General features: G+C 42.7%; 1 protein-coding gene across 2 annotated transcripts in view; it reads right to left on the reverse strand.

The window, feature by feature from the left end:
* Window positions 1-1,534: 1,534 nt before the first annotated feature.
* LOC144785887 (metalloproteinase inhibitor 1-like) overlaps window positions 1,535-18,913 on the reverse strand; it is a 62,930-nt gene continuing 45,551 nt past the window's right edge. Inside the window, exons 4-5 of one of the 2 annotated variants that reach the window (XM_078664754.1) lie at window positions 4,979-5,112; window positions 1,535-4,256 (exon numbers count right to left, since the gene is read on the reverse strand). In XM_078664754.1, the coding sequence (XP_078520880.1) occupies window positions 4,128-4,256; window positions 4,979-5,112 (263 nt within the window). In that variant the 3' untranslated portion in view covers window positions 1,535-4,127. The remainder of the gene's footprint in view (window positions 4,257-4,978; window positions 5,113-18,913) is intronic. The other variant, XM_078664755.1, reaches the window with a different exon arrangement.

Here is an 18,913-nt window from a genome sequence, read left to right on the forward strand (position 1 = left end):
GCTACTTTGCATTACTTTTACAATATTTCCAGCGCTAAGTTTAGCGTTGGAAAGTAAATTAAAAAAAAACATTTTGCATCGTTTTGCATCACTTTTGTGATGCAAACACAGCGCAAAAGCTTAGTAAATCTCCCCCATGGTGGTTCATTACTTTAAGAACTATTGTTTGTGGCTTAAATGTAGATCATGTGCTCCATACTACATTCAAATTTAGTAATGGAAGCAGCAGTACTTTTAGAACGGTTGATTGTGGTCTATAAGGAGATCATGAACTTCATATCATATTGACACCATAGAGCTGTAGACCTTATATGGAAGTAGGTCAGACATTGAAAAGAGATAAGCCAATTATAGCTGAAATCCTTTGTAATGGGTGGTAGTACAACCATTGACCAAGACCAAGCTGCTTATACACTTCATTTTGCTTTTTGGATACTTGCAGCCTTAGTTTGGTTCTGCTTCAGTCAAGTAGTTGTTTAGTATTATGCAATCAGAAGCCTATCACAATTCATATTATGTAATTTTGGTGCCAACTTTGTTAATGTAAAAAGAAGTAGACACATGCAGTGTGCTTTTTATATAACAGATGGATGACGTTTGGTGACTTGGAGGGTTTGTAAATGGAACTAACAGCTTGACCCTGGTAATGTGATTAGAATATGATTTAATAATTCAATTTTGAGAGGTTTTTGATGTATGGTTCCTTTATTTCTTTTGCGCACATTTTGGTGTGGCATGAGGGGCAATCATTTGATTACGCTTTATCACTGCTACTAGGTGAGACCTATAAAAATCCACAATTCATATTTCAAAAGAATTTGCGACAAGATCAGAAGTAGTGCCTTGTACGAGTTTCGTTAGGTGAAGGAAGTGGTAAGCACTAGTGTAAGATAAAGACAGTTTGTTTTTGCTTTTAAATGGCTTTGAATCTGCTACCTTCATCTGCTATTATTAGAGATGCCAATTCATGGATTAGTACAATAAGATTCATGTTAATAAGTTTATGGGCCTATGACTGACAGTAAGGATGTCATGTGGATATAGAAGTCTGATCAAATCTGATATCATGGAGGCTTTGAGTGAAGGGATGTTAGCTCTTTTATAGTGTGTAGTTTGATTTATATAATTTGGTATATACTTTGAAGATTGTCTAAGATGGTGTACCACACTGATGGCAATGTCATGTAATGCAGTGGTATGCAAGGTTCATGAAAACAGTTAGCAGCTTTCAGTGCAATTTAGACGCAAGGGCATGTATATTTGTTTGTTCGTGTATATCCTGTTTTTAAGGGATTAATTCCTTATTTTTGTGATATGAATGTTTTATATTTCTTTTTCTTTCTTCTATCATATGTTGGGGTGTTTGGGTAGATTGTCAAGTGGATTATGTGATGAGGGATTTAGCTGCTGACACAGAGCAGTATTGTGCCATTGTACAAGACTAAAGATTGTTTTGGTAAGTTCCTCTTGTCAAAAGAGACTTTTGTTGAGGTCAAAGTAAATATAATCACAGAAGGAGGTTACATTGTATGGATTTTGTATAATATTATTTTTAACCATGGACTAGAGCTGTATGGGGTTCATTACCTTTGGGAATGAAATAGATTGGATGTTTGGCCATTCTATTTGAGCACATACAGATCTGTGCAGAATGACACCATCTTTTTTTGTGAGTACGGATGGATTGTTAAATACCTATTTTTGGATACATACTAGACACTTAAGTCTGTCACTCAAGCCAAAAGATATATTTTATGTTGTGCTATTATTAGATTTCTTTTCAAATTTAAATCGCTACATATATGTAGAAGCAAAGATGCAATGTAACATGTAGTTGATTGCACAAAATGGTTTAAATACATCATTGTTTGATACTTTGTTATGATGAGTAATTGATGTTTGTTAAACATATCGCAGCTCTGAAGAAGTGGGATCACCTGTGAAACACATGTCGGCTGCAAAACTTGTCACTGGCTGCCCTTTTGTAAACTGATTGTTCTAAAATTAAGAAACTTAAAGACTGCTTTAGGTGCCCTTACATATAGATGTTATCAAAATGGCTGCCCTGTACACATTTATATTGATATTAATTTAAAGACATCAAAATGAGTATGAGACAAATATTTAAAACCAATCAAACCACACTGCCAAATAGTGGACGGTTGCCAATATGGAGAGTTAGATATCTTCTAGCATTAGCATTAGATGTAAGAGATGTTGGGTCTCATGTGTGAAATGTAGGATACCAGGTTATCAATGGTTACCTGGTCAGTGTAAGTGAACTTTGCAATATACAAGCCATAAAGACAATGTATAAAATTTCACCTAGTGTGAAAAAACATAAATTATTAAAAGGTACTCACTCAGGGAGAAACCCCTAGTGGTACCGAAATGAAGTACTACACAGCTAGTGCTACCCCACATGAAGTTCCGTTACTGCTCACACCGTGAGCATGCACTCTAATGGATTAAGGAATCTGCTGTGAATCCATCCATGGTGTTTAATCGCACCAGTATGGTATACTATGTGATCTGGTCTACTCCATCAGAATTGTGATTGCCACTGATAATAACCAAAATTCTCACAGTGGAGCACTAGCTGCACAGTGTGTTTTCACACTGGGTAAGATTTTCTTTCCACAACCCTAATTACTAAGGAACAGCATTATTGATTCATTGTCCTACAAGGTTGTCCCTACATCTTCTGGTTTTGATGAGTCGCTATATCAACCTGAAGGGGTCGAAAAGCCAGCGAGGTAATGCAAACAAACGTAAAAAGTCTGATTGTGTAACAGGTTAAGGTCTACAAGGCCTATGGACTCAAAAATGTAGGGCTGTTGTAACACATACTCTTGTTCTTGACAATTTCATTGACTATGTCAATTGTTGTCTAGTGATTGAGTTAACTTGGGAGACATTGCACTGTATGTGGAGGTTGGATTTCTGTGTATAAACTACCATGATAACTCTAAAATGGAGTGATGGCACTTGTACACATTTTTGCATTGACTGAAAACAGTAATGTTTGCTGATAAATTAGTGGATGATTAAAAAAAACAATGAGAACCACATTTTCTTTGAACAATTGTATACCCATGGTCCTATGGGGGTAAGGGTTGCACTTGGGAGTATGATATAAATCCATGTTAATGCAGTATCATTATTTTCTGTTTTCTTTTTCTAATCTTTCAATTATCTTGTTAACATTGTTTTTTTGTGGATGTCTGTGAGTTGATGCAAGAATGAGTCTGTGGGTGGATGAAGGGACAGATATGTGCAAGGATGAGTGACAAAGTGCACATACACTGAGGAATTAAAGGCCTCATTAACAAGAGGCCTGAGCTGCTTGGGTGTAACTTTTAATGATGCTCCGGTGGCAGACACCTCTTAGTCATATGTACGAGGCCACAAAAAAAACCCTGTGGGGATTTGTATGACCTCGTAGGTATGGTGTAAGGCAATGCATCACAATTCACTGCGTTGCCTCACACTGCCCAGGGGGGCATTGTGGTGGGTGTTCTCACTCAACACCCATGATTTTTGTCACATTCCCAGATTTGCAACAAAGTGTAATTTGTGAATGTGCAAAGCCCCTGCCTCCACAGGGCTGGCATAAGGGTTGTTTTTTGTGAAGGAAGGTGTCTCTTCTTCACAAAAATAACCATGGTACAAGGGTGCCTGCGCTGGCGCTAAGCAGCCATTTGTGTGCCAGTGCAGTGTAGGGAACAGAAATGTGGTGTATATCATTGAGTCAGCACATTTCTGACCTTTTCTTATGATTGAGGCAGTGTAGCAAAAAGATGTACTGCACTGCCCTCCATCAAAGTTACGTAAATGAGGCCCTGAGTGTCTAATCTTACCAGTGACTCTACCTTATGTTTCTCTATTTTGTGCAGTTACTAATCAAGTGTAAAACACATACACCCCATGCAAATGCCTGTGGTTGTATTTGATAGCACTGTGCTTGTCTAAATGAACTTGTGATTTTGTTAATGAGCTAATTTTTTAATTGGTGTATGTGGATGTCCTTTGTTTCTCTTCTTGTGTTTCAATAGATGGGTGTGGTCAAAATTATATTCATCTTAACACTGAATACAATCTGGGACTATCATCAGCATGCACTGACACTACTGTATTGACTCCCAGGTGCAGACGTCATTCTTCGAAACACACCGCTGTTTAAGTGCTTGGTAAGAATCTCTGTCTAAATCCATTAGTGGGCAGGTAGTGGGTGCACAATCTTCTCCTGAGCAGATCTAAGGCAGGGAAAGGAAGGAACAACAGCATAACAAGGTTAACTTGGTTGTTTAAAAAGTACTAACAATATCATTGGTATGGTAAATATTTGATTTGATGGTATTTTAAGAATAAAATAAAATTCTCGTCTTTCTAGGCACTCTTCTTTGCCCCAGACAAAAAGTAGCCTTGCATTCAAAATGATGTATTTCCATTAAGATGTGCAGCGACATATCGAGCTCAATTTCATAAGAACCCCCAGTAGTGATGATATGTAAAGATGCCTAAAGAAGGTACTATCTAGGGACCTCAAGCTCAATTACTCATCCATAGGAGGAGACAGTAACTGAGCTACACATTGCACAATGGATCTCACTGAGCACCCCTTCTAGGACCAGCCCATATGGAATTGGACCTCCCCATCTGATCAGCATGTATCACTCTTCCAAATTAGTCTTCAGTAACTAAAACTAAACACACATTGTGGAGATAGTGAAGTTCAGCAAGCAGGTTCAACGGTTTGAGTCATGGAAGCTTTAGTGGATGGAACAGTTCCCCGTGGTGTTTCTGATGGGGGTTGTCTGCATCCTCTTCCTTTCCTGTATCTTAAGCCAGCTCTAGGTGCATCTCCTTCTATCTACTTTTCCATTACTTTCCTACCTCCTTTCCCTCACTCCCCACACTCTTGTCCCTTCCTACTCTCTTCTTGTTTAACAGCATGAATACATTTTACATCACACACCCCCACCATACAGTTGCATCCCGCCGAGTAGGCTCCCTGGATACCCTTCATTTGATTGGCTGAGAGCTGACTCCATAGACTGAGGTAGCTGCATGCATTCAGATACATGCCATCAGGTGTGCTGGACCCTCTTCCTGGAAAGTGGAAAAAGTTAAGATACTTCAGTATCATTTGTTAGTAAGCTGTATCTTATTTAATTCACTTTCTTTCATTTTAATGTGTTATCTTTAAGTGTTAAAAGTTCTGCTTCCGGCTAGAATGTAATTCAAATATATATAACAAAAACATCAAAGTGATGGAAGGAATGAATAAACTACTCTCAGCCACTGACAATCACTCAAGATCACTTTCCAGAACATTGTTTTACACCCACAATGCTACTTTAGGCGAAGAACACCATATGGAAATCATTCTTGTTCTCTTTCCAATAGGAACAGCTCACCCCAAAATACTAGGCCAAGTACCCTCCAGATGGGAAAACCAGCAAGCTACCTGTTTTGACCTACTTAGGCTTCATGAGTGAGGTATAGCCTGGTCCATGTGTCGCAGTGAGCATGAGATCCATGCCTGGGCATACCAGTCACACTCATGTTGTCAACTGCAATGATCAAAAGCAAGATTACAAATGGCAAAATATTATGCAAGAAAAATGCAGAATGATCTAAAACTACCTGAACTGCAGTGTTCAGGAGATGGACAGCAATGGAACTGACTGTAACAGAGACAAAATGTGGGAAGTAATAAAAAGAGAATTGTTCAAAGAGAGGGAAAGCACAAATAGAGAGAGGGTGCATCATCTAAATGAGAGAGGAGGCTCAAAAAGCACAGGAAGGTACATGGATTTGGACATGAGAAAGCAACGGCCATGGTCATGAACACATTATAATCCATGCAGAAAAGGCAGTAGGGAAGATTACAGGGGAAGGGAAGCAAGTGCAGAAAAGTAAAATGCATAGCGAGGCAAGTAGAGATAAATGAGGTGGCAGGTGGTACTTGAGTATGCAATAGTCAAGAAAATGGGCGTTCAATAATACAGAAAGAACGATCAGGGTCAATATAAGAGTAATAGTAGTGGAGGTGACACAATCAATTTTTACAAAATTATAAAGCTGAAAATAACAATAAAGGAAGACTGAAGGCGTGTGAGTGAAATATGTATCAGAATGAATGATAACATCGAGAATGCAGGTGAGGGTGAAGGATTGAGCTGAATCAGGGGAATAATTAAAGAAGGTAAAAAGGACGAGGGCGAATATTGGAAAAAGAATAGAGACCCTTGGTTTTAGGAGGGTGTGAATGGAGTGCAAGGGAGGACATCCAGCAAGCAGTGGATGGGATACATCTGTGGGGGGAGATAAACTAAATAAACAGTCTGAGTTTTCTGTCTTGAGTTTGGGATGGTTCAAGGAAAGTAATAGTAGAGAAAGGAATGGAAGCGTTGAAAAATAAAACAAGGGGTCCATGGTCTGATTCCAGGGTCACCTTTTAAAGAAGCGAGAGGGAGAGGAAAAAGGGTTAAACATGGTTTTGTGTTAGTCCAATTTAAAAGATGGGAGTAGAACCAGAAAAGATAAGTTCAAAAAGCATAAACTAAAGACATGGGGCCAGATGTGGGTCGCCAATTACCGGTCGGTAACGGCCGAATTCGGCCATTACCGACCGGTGATTGGAGTTTGAGATGTAGGGCCCTTATTTTTACAGATTCGGTAAATTTACCGATTCGGTAAATTTACCGATTCTGTAAAATACCGATTTGGTAAAACCCAGATGTAGGTAGCACTGTTCACAGTGCTACAGGCCTTCAGGATTCGGTATTTTACCACCCAATCCAATTGGGTGGTAAAATACCGAATTCAGGTGTACATGCACATCTGTGCATGTACACCTGTGCCATGTGACACACAGACATGCCCTTAAGGCATGTATGTGTGCCACATGTCACACAAGCCAGTATTTGGGGTGCTAGAGGGTGTCAAAGTGACACCCCCTGCACCCTTGCAGGATTCGGTATTTACCGATTCGGTAAATACCGAATCGGTATTGCCCATTGATTCCTATGGGCTTCGGAATCAATGGGCAATATCGATTCGGTATTTACCGAATCGGTAAATACCGAATCCTACCGATTCGGTAATTCTAAAATTAGAATTACCTACATCTGCCCCCTTCCTATTTACCGACTCTTAAATACCGAATCGGTAAAATTCGATATTTAAGAGTCGGTAAATAGGAATTACCTACATCTGGCCCATGGTGTATAGGAGGAATGTAAGTCTCCCATATTAATTACAGCGGACAGATCAAAAAGAATAATTTGGGCGGTGATAAGAAGATGACTGGCTGTGCTCATAATAGCACAAATATATTTATTAAGATAAAGATGGAACTGCAGAGGATAGAGGGGTTGGTGGGGCCAGGAACCAAGATCTAATTTTACCAGCCAGGTTTTGCAGTGTTCCTGCGCCCCTATAATCTGGATGTGGGAACAAATGGCTGTTCATATTTGGGTGCAGTGATATTCTACATGACTGTGTGCATTAAGGTGGGTTAAGGTGCGGTACCGCGAGGACAAACAGTAATGTAGATTAAGGGAACAGGTGTGGTGCAGCGGCCAGAGTGGCTGACAGTTCGATCTCCGACGGCAGCTCAGCTCAGCATCATGTCACTCTGGGCAATAGCTCACTTGGTGCCCGATGTAGGTAATCCCAGCTTACCGATTCTTAAATACCTAATCATACCGATTCGGTATTTAAGAACTGGCAATCGGGATTTAGGTATTTTTACCGATCCAATTACCGAATTGGTAAAAATCGGTAATTACTGAATCGGTATTTACAGATTCGGTAATTGCCATTGATTCCTATGGGCCTTGAGGCCCATTGGAATCAATGGCAATTACCGAATCGGTAAATACCGATTCGGTAAAATTACTGAATTTACAAGGGGAACAGGGTGTCACTTTGACACCCTGTTGCACCCCAGATTCTGGCTTGTGTGCAATGTGACACACATACATGCCCTTAGGGCATGTATGTGTGCCACATGGCACCGGTGTACATGCACAGATGTGCATGTACGCAGAAATTCATACTTTACCACCAAATATTATTTGGTGGTAAATTATGACTCGGTAATGGCCTGTGGCACTGTTTAAAGTGCAACCTACATCTTGATTCACCGATTCGGTAACTTTACCGATTCGGTATTTTACCGAATCGGTAAATTTACCGAATCGGTACAATTCAGGCCACCTACATGTCCAATCCCAAATACCGGTCGGTAACGGCCGAAATCGGCCGTTACCGACCGGTATTTGGCGACCTACATCCGGCCCTTGATCTTCCCGATGGCTCCCAGAACCTTGATACTCTTAGGGATGATATGTTCATGCGTTACAAATATGGAATTTAATTTAATTTAATTAAGATGAACAGATTGTACCTCACTCAGATTTCCTGCACTTGGCCTGGCATTGCCCAGCGGTTGCCACTTTCTGGATTGTGTTCTTTAGTCCGATTGCAGAGATCCTCAACAAGACTGTCCCCCTCTGCCCACTCATGGGTCTACTTGGAAATGTGAAAGATGTGCCCTGAGAATATCTTAAATTGCCTTGATGCTCCTCCTTGAGAAGTGTAGAATTGTGCTCCATTGGGGCGGAACAAGGGCTCTTTAAACATGAGACTGGATTACAGACATTACATACTGCCATGAGCAGCTCTCTGCACACTGGAAATTGACATCACCTAGAGCCCGTCCCTGAGACATATGGGAAGGCTTTCCCTCCTTTCTCCTAGGTGGTCCACGCTACAAGAACACGAGGAGTACTCTCCTTGCTGGAATGTTTTGCTGGATAACTGACTTCTGTTACCTTTGACATCTTTTGGATTCTTGCACTACTGTGCCAATCATACCTAATATTCATTAAGTGGATGAATACCCGCACATCTACGTACCAGCCCTGAAGAAGTTGCGGTGTTACTGACCTATCGACGAAACACATGTTGGCCGACAAGCTCTTCGCTGATTATATTACGTGCCTTTCGTTTGGAAAGTCATATTGGAGTGTTTCTTCTTTGAAATATGAACTGGCAGTGATAATCACCACAAGCTTAGGGTGAAGATTTGGATTACACCTCTTGGGCCTGAACTGAGAATTTGGATTAAAATGGACTACTATTTCAAGATTACTGTATTTATGACTGTTTTTTTCAAACGTCTGAGTGCTCAGATTTGTTTGTTGACACTCCTTAGTAGAGATGTGCTCCTGGATATGGACCCCCAATACACTCTGCACCACAAGGTGATGTATGAAATATATCTTCCATTGCAGCTCACTGTCTAATCTTCTTTATGACAGATGTCCACTTAATTTTATGTGACCCAAGCTATTAGTCTGATGGAGAGATGTCATCAGCTGGTTGCCCCATTATGTACTGTAGATGGAACTGTGGCCAGAGAAGCTTTCTTGTTTGTAATGCGCATGCATGCAACACTGCCATTTTGGATGCTATATAATGCCAGATATTGTCTTTTGTCATTTAACTGTGTACTGTACGGCCAGCTGTTTACAAATATAAAAAAAAGGTGAATAGATTGTAAATGCAAAACTATGAGTATGTGAACACATAGCTCTGTTGCAATGCATGCAAGAATAAGCTAAAGGCTAGTGGCAATTGATAGCTGAACCCATGTATATAAGGGTGGCATGAAGTAATACAAATTACTTGTGAATTAAGGTGGTGATTTCACATGATTTCTTTTGCTGCTTTAAAATATGTCAACTTTATTGGCATCTTGCATTTGGGAAAGGCATGTATGTAGAATAACAATGTGCACCCTTTCATTTACTGACATTCTCAAAAACATTTTCATAATCATTACAAGTGTCATTTGTAATAAATGGGCTGTGCAGAATATAGGAGAACTGATAAGCCTTGGTAATTCTGGCACTGCACTGCCTTAGTCAAATGAAACTTACAAAGTAGGTTCAACCAATTCATTTCTAAAATATATTATACATATATATATATATAAGATCTATGTTTTCTATTTTTCCGCCTGAAAATGTATATTAACATTCATTTTAAACCTAGCTTAATTCCAAGCAATAAAGATATTACTAACATTTATACAAATATAAACAACATATAATAAAATATTTAACTATGCAATATTATAAAACATAGTTTGAATAAAAATATAAAAATATAATACAGCATTAAAACCTAATTTTGTGTAAATATTTTGTAATCCATAGAGAGTACTTTTTCAATAAATATTGATATTTAATCAAATTAAACATATGTATATTACACTAGATTTAAAACAGTGTTTTAAAGTTTACATTTAAATTAATTATAGGTTAAACATGAGATTTTATTTCAAAACATATGAATATGATTACAAATGTGTTAGCATTTTTCAATTTGACATTTTTTAAATATAATTTTCAATAAGTTTTAAATACACGTAATAAATAATTATATGCTGTTTTTACACATTACACACACTTTAAAAATTGTATTAATTTACTAACCTCACTCCAATAATTGAAACGGTAGAAAACTTAAGAAAGCAGAGGAATATATTTTCTAAACACAAGCTTTCCAAGCACCCCAATTCTGCAAACATTCTGTTAGCTATAAATATTGTGGAGAAAGATTTACTATTCAAACTCTACCCAGAGTTACATTAAGGAAAGCACATATATGGGGGAGAAGGGATGAGATTTACTATTCTAACTCCCATCTCACAAACATTTAAACATTTAGGAAAATGCTAATTTTTCGGTGGTCACATTTGCAATTCCAACAACAGCCCTGCTAACATTGGGGAAAGTGCATATATTTGGAAAGGTCAGATTTATTATTATTATAACTACAGACTTACTAATATTGAAGAAAATACATAAATTTAGGGGAAGGCAGATGTAATAGTTCTACCAACAGTCATTATACCAATGGGGTAAGTCTGCCCGCTTCCCACTCGCCACCTCCCTAGTGCCCCTCCACAGGACCAACTTGATGATTGTCAAAGCGCCGCCACGCAGTGGATGCTAGCAGTGGGTGTTACAAAGGCAAGCCCATCTGTGCCTGTCCACGCCTGGCCCTATGGACTCTCACAGGTACTCTGCTGCCGAGCTTTGTTCATTAGACCCCAGTCACAACAACTGCTGATTGGTATCTCTCTGCTTCACAGCAGGACCTTTCAATTGTTTCCACTGCTGCTTCACCTCACTCCAGGACCGAATAGAAGGATGCCATCCATCCAACCAAGACCCCATCGGATCAATTCAGATGCCTCCTCTTCAACACTATATCTGTCGGCAGTCACGCCACAAAAACCTGAGACACCATCTCCACCCTCACCCCCCAGAGAACCGGCTCATGCCAGAATCGACCCCGGACATTGCCACAGCAACACCCATCGGCTAAAAGATAAAGGGCCCGATGTAGGTCGGTCGGTAACGGCCGAAAATCGGTATTTTCGGCCGTTACCGATCGGAATTGAGACAACGGGATGTAGGAGGCCGAAATCCGGCAAAATCAGTGATTTTACCGAAGCGGAAAGTCACCGAGTCGGTACAATCCCGAATCGGAAAAAAGTAGGAATCTGAAAAATCTCCGATTCGGTAGAATACCTAATCGGAGATTTTTCAGATTCCTACTTTTTTCCGAATCGGAATTCTACCGACTCGGTGTTTTTACAGAATGGTGAACGTACCGAATCGGTATAATTACCGATTCGGTGATAATCCGAATCGATGTGAAAAGCTGAAGATTGAGATGTAGGTAAGCACTGAAATACCGAATTTGCTTCAAATTCGGTATTTCAGAGTCGGAAATTACCATGGATTGGAATCAGGTGGTAACCAGGTGCAACCTATAAAAAAAGACCCAAAATGCAGTTCTACTTGCAACATGGCAGCTTTCTATGTCATAGCAAGACGGCTACGGCTACAGCAGGAAGGAGAGAGGGAATGGCAGAGAGAGGAGCAGGTCTATAGACAGAGGGTCACCCTGTTCATGCTGACAGATGCAGAGATCCAACAGAGGTACAGGCTGGACCCAGAGACCATCAGAGAGCTCATTAGGGACCTCCAACCCCTGTTGCAGCACCCCACCCCAAGGGCAAAGCAATCCCTGTGCATGTGCAGGTGCTATGCTGCCTACACCTGCTGGCGTCTGGCAGCTATCAAAGTGTAGTTGCTGTGGCAGGAGGGGTGACCCAGAGCAGCCTGTCAAGGTTCTTCCACAAGTTCCTTGATGCCATGATTCAGAGGATGGACCACTACATTTCCTTCCCTTCCACCCATGCAGAACTGGTACAGACAAAAGCTGAATTCTATCAGATGGCGAGGTTCCCCCACATCATTGGCTGCATAGATGGCACACACATTCCGATTTGCCCCCCTGCTGACACGGAATACGTATTCCGCAATCGGAAGTCACGGCACACCATAAATGTGCAGGTGATTTGCAATGCTAAGTGTGTCATCACTGACCTGGTTGCAAAGTTTCCGGGGAGTACCCACGACTCCTATATCTTCCAGAGTAGCGGAATTTATGCATGGCTGATGGCAGGGGAATTTGGTGAAGGATACCTCCTAGGTAAGACACAGTGTCAGACCCCCATAACCAAAATTGCAGTGTGAAGTACATGTATGCATGTGAGTAATGTTACCCCTTTTCCTTCTAAGCGACAGTGCATATGCCCTCCGCTCGTTCATTCTCACCCCCTACCTCAACCCCTCAACACCCAGCCAAAGGAGGTACAACCGTGCCCACAAAAGCACAAGGAATGTAGTGGAAAGGACCTTTGGCATCTGGAAGAGCAGGTTCAGATGCCTGCACAAGAGCGGAGGTGCAAGGCAATATACCCCCATCACCTGCTGCAAGATTATTGCTGTCTGTGCAATGTTGCACAACCTTGCAGTCAGGAAAGGCACTGAGGTTGAGTTGTCCGACTACGACGACCCTGACGATGACAATGCTGTGCCACTACCACAACCTGCTGGAGTCTCTGCACCAACTGACGGCAGATACAGGCGTCAGGAGATAACAGACAACTATTTCTGAGTGAGTACAGATGCACAAACAGGTCAATGTATGTTTTCAAAAAAAAAATTTTATAATGTTGCAACAACGTTACTGCACTGATGTGCAGCAAAAGAAAAGGTAAACAAGAAGTGGTGAAATGTCCATTGTCCGGGTTGCCTCACCCGCACTGCCAGTCTTATTTTTTGCTGCGCTTAGCAGCCCCACTAGGATGTGCCTCACCCCCTTCTGTATGCCCAGCAGCCTCAGCTGAGCGCCTGCTGCTCCGGCGCGGCTCTGACACAGCGCTGGCCGGGCTGCTGCGGCTGCTGCTGTCCCCAGCCTCGCCCAGGATGGGATTAACGACAGTGTTGGAGATCAGTAGTGTCTCCATGGCGGTGGTAATGCGGCCCATGCCCCTAGTGACCTCTGACATGTTCTGTGTGAGGCTGGCCTCCATGTTTGCCCCACGTTGGCATAGCTGGGCGGTCGCAGCTGCAAGGCGGTTGAGGGACCTATTCTGCACACGGGCATCCCTGCGACGACATAGCTCATGGTCATCCATTCTGTTGCAGAGCTGGGTGATGGCAGTGGTCATTCGGCCAAGAGAAGTTGCAATCTCCTTGTTGCTATCTACAAATGTCTTGAATCCCTGTGCCATTTCCCCCATCTGCAGGTTGTGCAGGCGCAACTGGCGATGGCAGGCCAAGATAGATTTTGCCTGCATTCTCTGAATCGTCACCATACTGGTCTCCAGCCCTGCGAAGACGCTGCCCCCCTGTGCTTGAAGTGGACTGCTGGTTGCACGTGGCCTCCGGGGATTTCTGCTGCCCTGCTGTGTGTGCTGGGGTGACGCTGGTGTCACAGGGTCTTGTGCTGGAGCCTGACCCGCTGCTCCCTCCATGATGATTAATGGAGCAACAATTCTCCTCCTGGCAGGGGATGTGGCAGGTGCCGGGTGGCTCTGTGGTGGTGTGTTCTCCGGGGAGAAATGCAATGGGGGCGTCTGAGACAGAGACAGTCGGGGGGAGTGTGGATATGTGAGGGAATGTCCAGTGTCTTCCTCATTGCCCAGGGCACTGCTGTTGTCCTCCTCCTGTGCTACTACACTGGTGCTTGCCACTGCCACCGCACTGGCTGTTGGTGCTGGAGCTGGTGCTTGAGTTTGTGCTGCTCCCCCGCCTGATGGTGCCCCTAGGTATAAAGAAGCATTTGTCAACTGAGTGCTATTGTGTTCCAGTCACTACTATTAAATCATTGCACATCTCATTACTAAAACGTAGATGCAGTATTACTGTTATTTTTCTTATGCTTCTGCAGTGCCATTTTTGGGTACTTTTGCTGACTACATTTAGCAAGATGCATTGCTCATGTCTGTTGCTAGCAGTACTGGCCTGGGGTTTGACTGTGCATTGGGTCTATAGGGGAGGTGTCTGGTATGGTGTGTCAAGTTGCGCATGCTTCTTACCTGTAGCTGTAGCTCGGAATGAGCTATCCAGGTCCCCAATTCCCACAACACTCGCTCTCTCAATGGTGGTCGCCACTAGTTCCTCCAGCTCAGTGAGGGGTGGCGCCCGGTTTGTGCCTCCACCAGTAAGTCCAGCCTTGTGCAGGTCAGCCAGTTTCCTCTTTGTCACACCACGGATATCGAAGAACCTCTTCTTGAGGTCGTCCTGGCTCCTGTGGGTGACACCAACAGCGTTGACTTTTTCCCCAATGTCTATCCACAGCTTCCTCTTAGTGCTCTCCGGAACAGTGAGGGACAGCCTTCCATAAAGCTGCCTGTGCACCCTCACCACCTCCTCCACCAACGTTTGCAGCTCCATGGTGCTGAATTTGGTCTTCCTCTTGCGCTCTGCCTTCTGGCTCTCAGAGCTGTTTGCCATGTTTCACAGGGATCCTGCTAACACTGCTGCTCACTGTTTGCTCAGCTCAGGCAGCCTCTCCAGAAAGTTCTGATGAGTTGCACCTGCCTGGGTTGCCACTCCCTGTGGGGGAGGGTGCTTCCAGCTCATTGGCTGATGTCTTCAGTGTCAGTTAACCTGCTCGACGAATCGGCATTCACCGAAGCGGAATTCTCCGATTCGGTATTTTCCGATTCGGAATATACCGAATATGTTCGGTAAATACCGAATCGGTATGTATTATGCGTTCCTATTGGCCTTTTGGCCCACGGGGCGTATTGCTATTTCCGAATCGGCGTTTACCGAATCGGTAGGTTCCGCATTTTTATTTACCGATTCGGAAGTGTCCGATCCGGGCTATACCGATTCGGTACTTGGCGAATCGGTACGCATCGACTCACGATACCGATTGCTACCGAATCGGTAATGTTCCGATTTATTTTTCCTACATATCATTTTCCGATTTTGAAATACCGATTCGGTACGAATCGGTATTTTAAAATCGGTAAATGCGTTTTACCTACATCGGGCCCAAAATATTGTGACTGCACCAACAGACATGTAGGCAGCATCGCCATCAGACACAAGGAATCAATCACTTGTACCAGTACCACTACTAAACAACACCAATCATGGAACACATGAACTTCCAGCTCTGCACCAAGGATAACACAACAATCAAAGGCACTCTTGCATGCAGGCCATCAGGATTGCGGACCAGACTCAGCAATAACCCTGGGAGTGGTTTGCGTAGTAGCGCTATGTGTAGCTATGTGAAGTGCACTTCCCACTACGCACACTATGCGTAGCTATGTCAAATGTATAGTGCAGTAGGGAAAATGCTGTTCGCACTGATTGCACACTGCCAAATGCTTGTCCACAGTGTGCAATATTTGCAAACGGCATCTTGCACAGTGCAAGAGGTCGTTTTCTGCCGCTCAAGTAGATTTGTACTCGAGCGGCAGCTTTCTCAATGCAGACTGGTAGTTTCGGTAAACATCCTTTACAACGAAACTTTTACAACGCACTACCATTACAACGCGGTCATTACAACGCAAACCATTACAACGCATTGCGCTGTGGGGCGCTCTAGGATAGGGAATAGGTTAATTTACTATCCAATAACCTTCCCTAGTGTCCACGGGCACTGGAGTTGGAATAGTAAATTAAACTATTCACTATCCAACACCCAAAAGCGCTATGCGTTGTAATGGTATGCGATGTAAAAACCGCGTTGTAAAGGTATGCGTGGTAAAAGTATGCGTTGTAATGTCATACATCCGGTAGTTCTCATTGTGAGTGGTCGCGAGCATACGTGACCACTCTGAATAAGAAACCTGACCTCCCCGCGTTGAGAATCTCGCCGGGAGGTTTATTTTCTACGCTCGTAATCAGCATCTTGATGTTGCTGATCGCAAACGAGGAAAAAGTCCCACCAGGATGTTGATTTTGCTCGCTCGCGGTCGCCAACTTGACGTTGAGGCCCCAGATCAACCAGTGTGCTACGTGCAATTTGCGTAGTAGTGCAAACTACTACGCCCAGGGTTATTGTCCGATTCCCCACAAGTACCTGTTTCTCGTGGAGAGATCTCGGAGAGACGACACAAGCTATCGACCCCACGCCCACCTTACCCTACTCTAGATATGGCAACAAACTAGGATGAAGATGGGAGTGAGGATGGTAGCCAAAAAAGGATCAGGATGGTGTTGGGTAGGTAGTAGTGGACGTTCCTCTGTTCGGATGAACCTTGGACACCAGCTGGACAGGAAGACAAGGGAACACCAGTTACCAAAAACACACTAACCCTGCAACCACTCACAAGCATATACTCATGTGGGAGACAGTTTACCTCCTATGAAGCCATCAGAAGAACTGCTATCATCAAAAGAAAGGAACTGAAAGTCTTGTCACATGCGCAATGTCAAAGGAAAAGAAACGCTCCTGCGCTATGCACCAAAGGAAATCAAGAAGCGCTCCTGCACTATGCACCAAAGAAATCAAGAAGCGCTCCTGTGCTATACACCAAAGGAAATCAGGATGCGTTCCTGCGCTATGCCCCTTGTTAAGTCACAGTTACTTTGGAGAAACAACCAGGTTTCCAGCCTCTATAATGATGCACAGTGCAGAGAGGTGGAAAAGGAACCAGCGCGGTAGCGCGGCCAACAGAGTCACAAGGAAAATAAAACAGCGCTCAGGCAAGGCAGAACCATGAAAGCCAAGCCCTCCAGCATGGATATAACACTGTACAAAGCATTCCTGACGCAGCAGAGCATAAATCCTTGATGGTACTCGAGCGTGGCTGAGCCACATACGAAATAGCGCTCCAGCTCGGTCCCTGCTATTTACCTAGTTCGAGCTCCAGCGTGGTCCCTGAAGTTTGCAATAGAGCTCCTGCGCGGTGGGCAACTAACTTGGGAATGCTACAGAAGAAGCAGGAAACAGGTAACGGGCTGGATTAGCGCGCCTGTGCGTCGGGCCTCTCACTCCGGATCGCTATGGAAGAATCAGGAAACAGGCAGCGGGCTGGCGTGATACGAAGCGCCGTACCCGGGGGAACCGCATCTGATAAACGGTCTTCCCCGGAAGCGCTGATGACGCCAAGTTACTTCCGGCAGTAGGCTGAACTGCTAACATGCCAATGCTGGAAGTGAGGAAACTGCGTCCCACTCGAGCTATGCACACACATGCAGGCAAACAGGTAAGTGGAAGGGGTGATGACATGACCACGACAGTTATGCAGCAACAACATCGCTGCATTCATCATTCTGCTTGCCATCAAATCAGAACACTACACCATCCTGTGAGACCTTAACTTCCACTTAGATCACTCCGCCGACACCGACTCCACCGACCTCCTGGAAAGACTAGAGAATATCGGCCTATATTAGACAATGTGCTCAGATGGATGGCATCCTTTCTCATAGGATGTACCCAGAAAGTTTGCCTCCCTCCTTTCACATAGCAAGCCAAGCACAACATTTGTGGCATTCTACAATGTTCATCCCTCAGTCCAACAATCTGTCAGGGAACGTATATATATATATATGATTTGGGCGGAGCTCTGGCTATTCTAAATCCAGAGACACATATATTGGGGTAAGTGTATGCATCTTAATAGATCAGATTTACTCTTGTTACTGTATTATAGTATTTTGGAGACACATATTTGGTGAGCAGACATACTATTCTAACTACACTCTTAATACCATTTGGGAAAGTAGCAATATTTGGTTGCAGGGGTGCTTGATTTGCAATTATAGTTCCAGATCTGATCAAATTTGGGAAATGTAATTAATTTGAGGACATCAGAATTAGAGACTGATTTAGATCTTGGCGGACGGATATCCTGTTTGCCAAAATAGAAACCCCATATAGTATAATGGTATTTATGTCAATAGATGAGATATCCAACACCATTGTGACGGAGTAACCCTTCCGCTAAGATCTAAATCATGCCCTTACTATTATAAATCAAACATTTGGGAAAATGCATATATTTGAGGAAGGGTGTCAGATGTCCCTTTTTTTATCACCAGTCCTTCCTACATGAGGTCAGATTTTTTGATTCTAACTCCATTCCCGCAAACATTGGAGAAAATGCATATAATTGTAGGGCCAAATTTAGTATTCTAGCACATGTCTGACAAGCATTAAAAAAGACATATTTACAGGATTTTTTAATGACCACTCTTAATTCTGTTTAACTAGTATTTGGACATTTTCAAATATTAAGATGGTATGAGGATTCTAATTGATTGTCCTGGCCATAAACAAGGGAAGTTTAAAAAATAAATAAACAAATGTACGTATATATATTTGCAAAAGCAAACTATTTGCAATAATATGTATGTTAAATTAAAACTCTATCTTGATCATCTTCATTTTCATGTTTCTAATAAAAATGAATTTAAACTGTCAAATATTTTGTTTTCGAAAGCTAGTGTAAAAAGTTAAAAAAGAAGGAAAAACAATGCCCTACATTTTTTCAATAAAA

This window comes from Lissotriton helveticus, chromosome 10, assembly GCF_964261635.1.
Source record: "Lissotriton helveticus chromosome 10, aLisHel1.1, whole genome shotgun sequence".
In the NCBI taxonomy this organism is placed as follows: domain Eukaryota; kingdom Metazoa; phylum Chordata; class Amphibia; order Caudata; family Salamandridae; genus Lissotriton; species Lissotriton helveticus.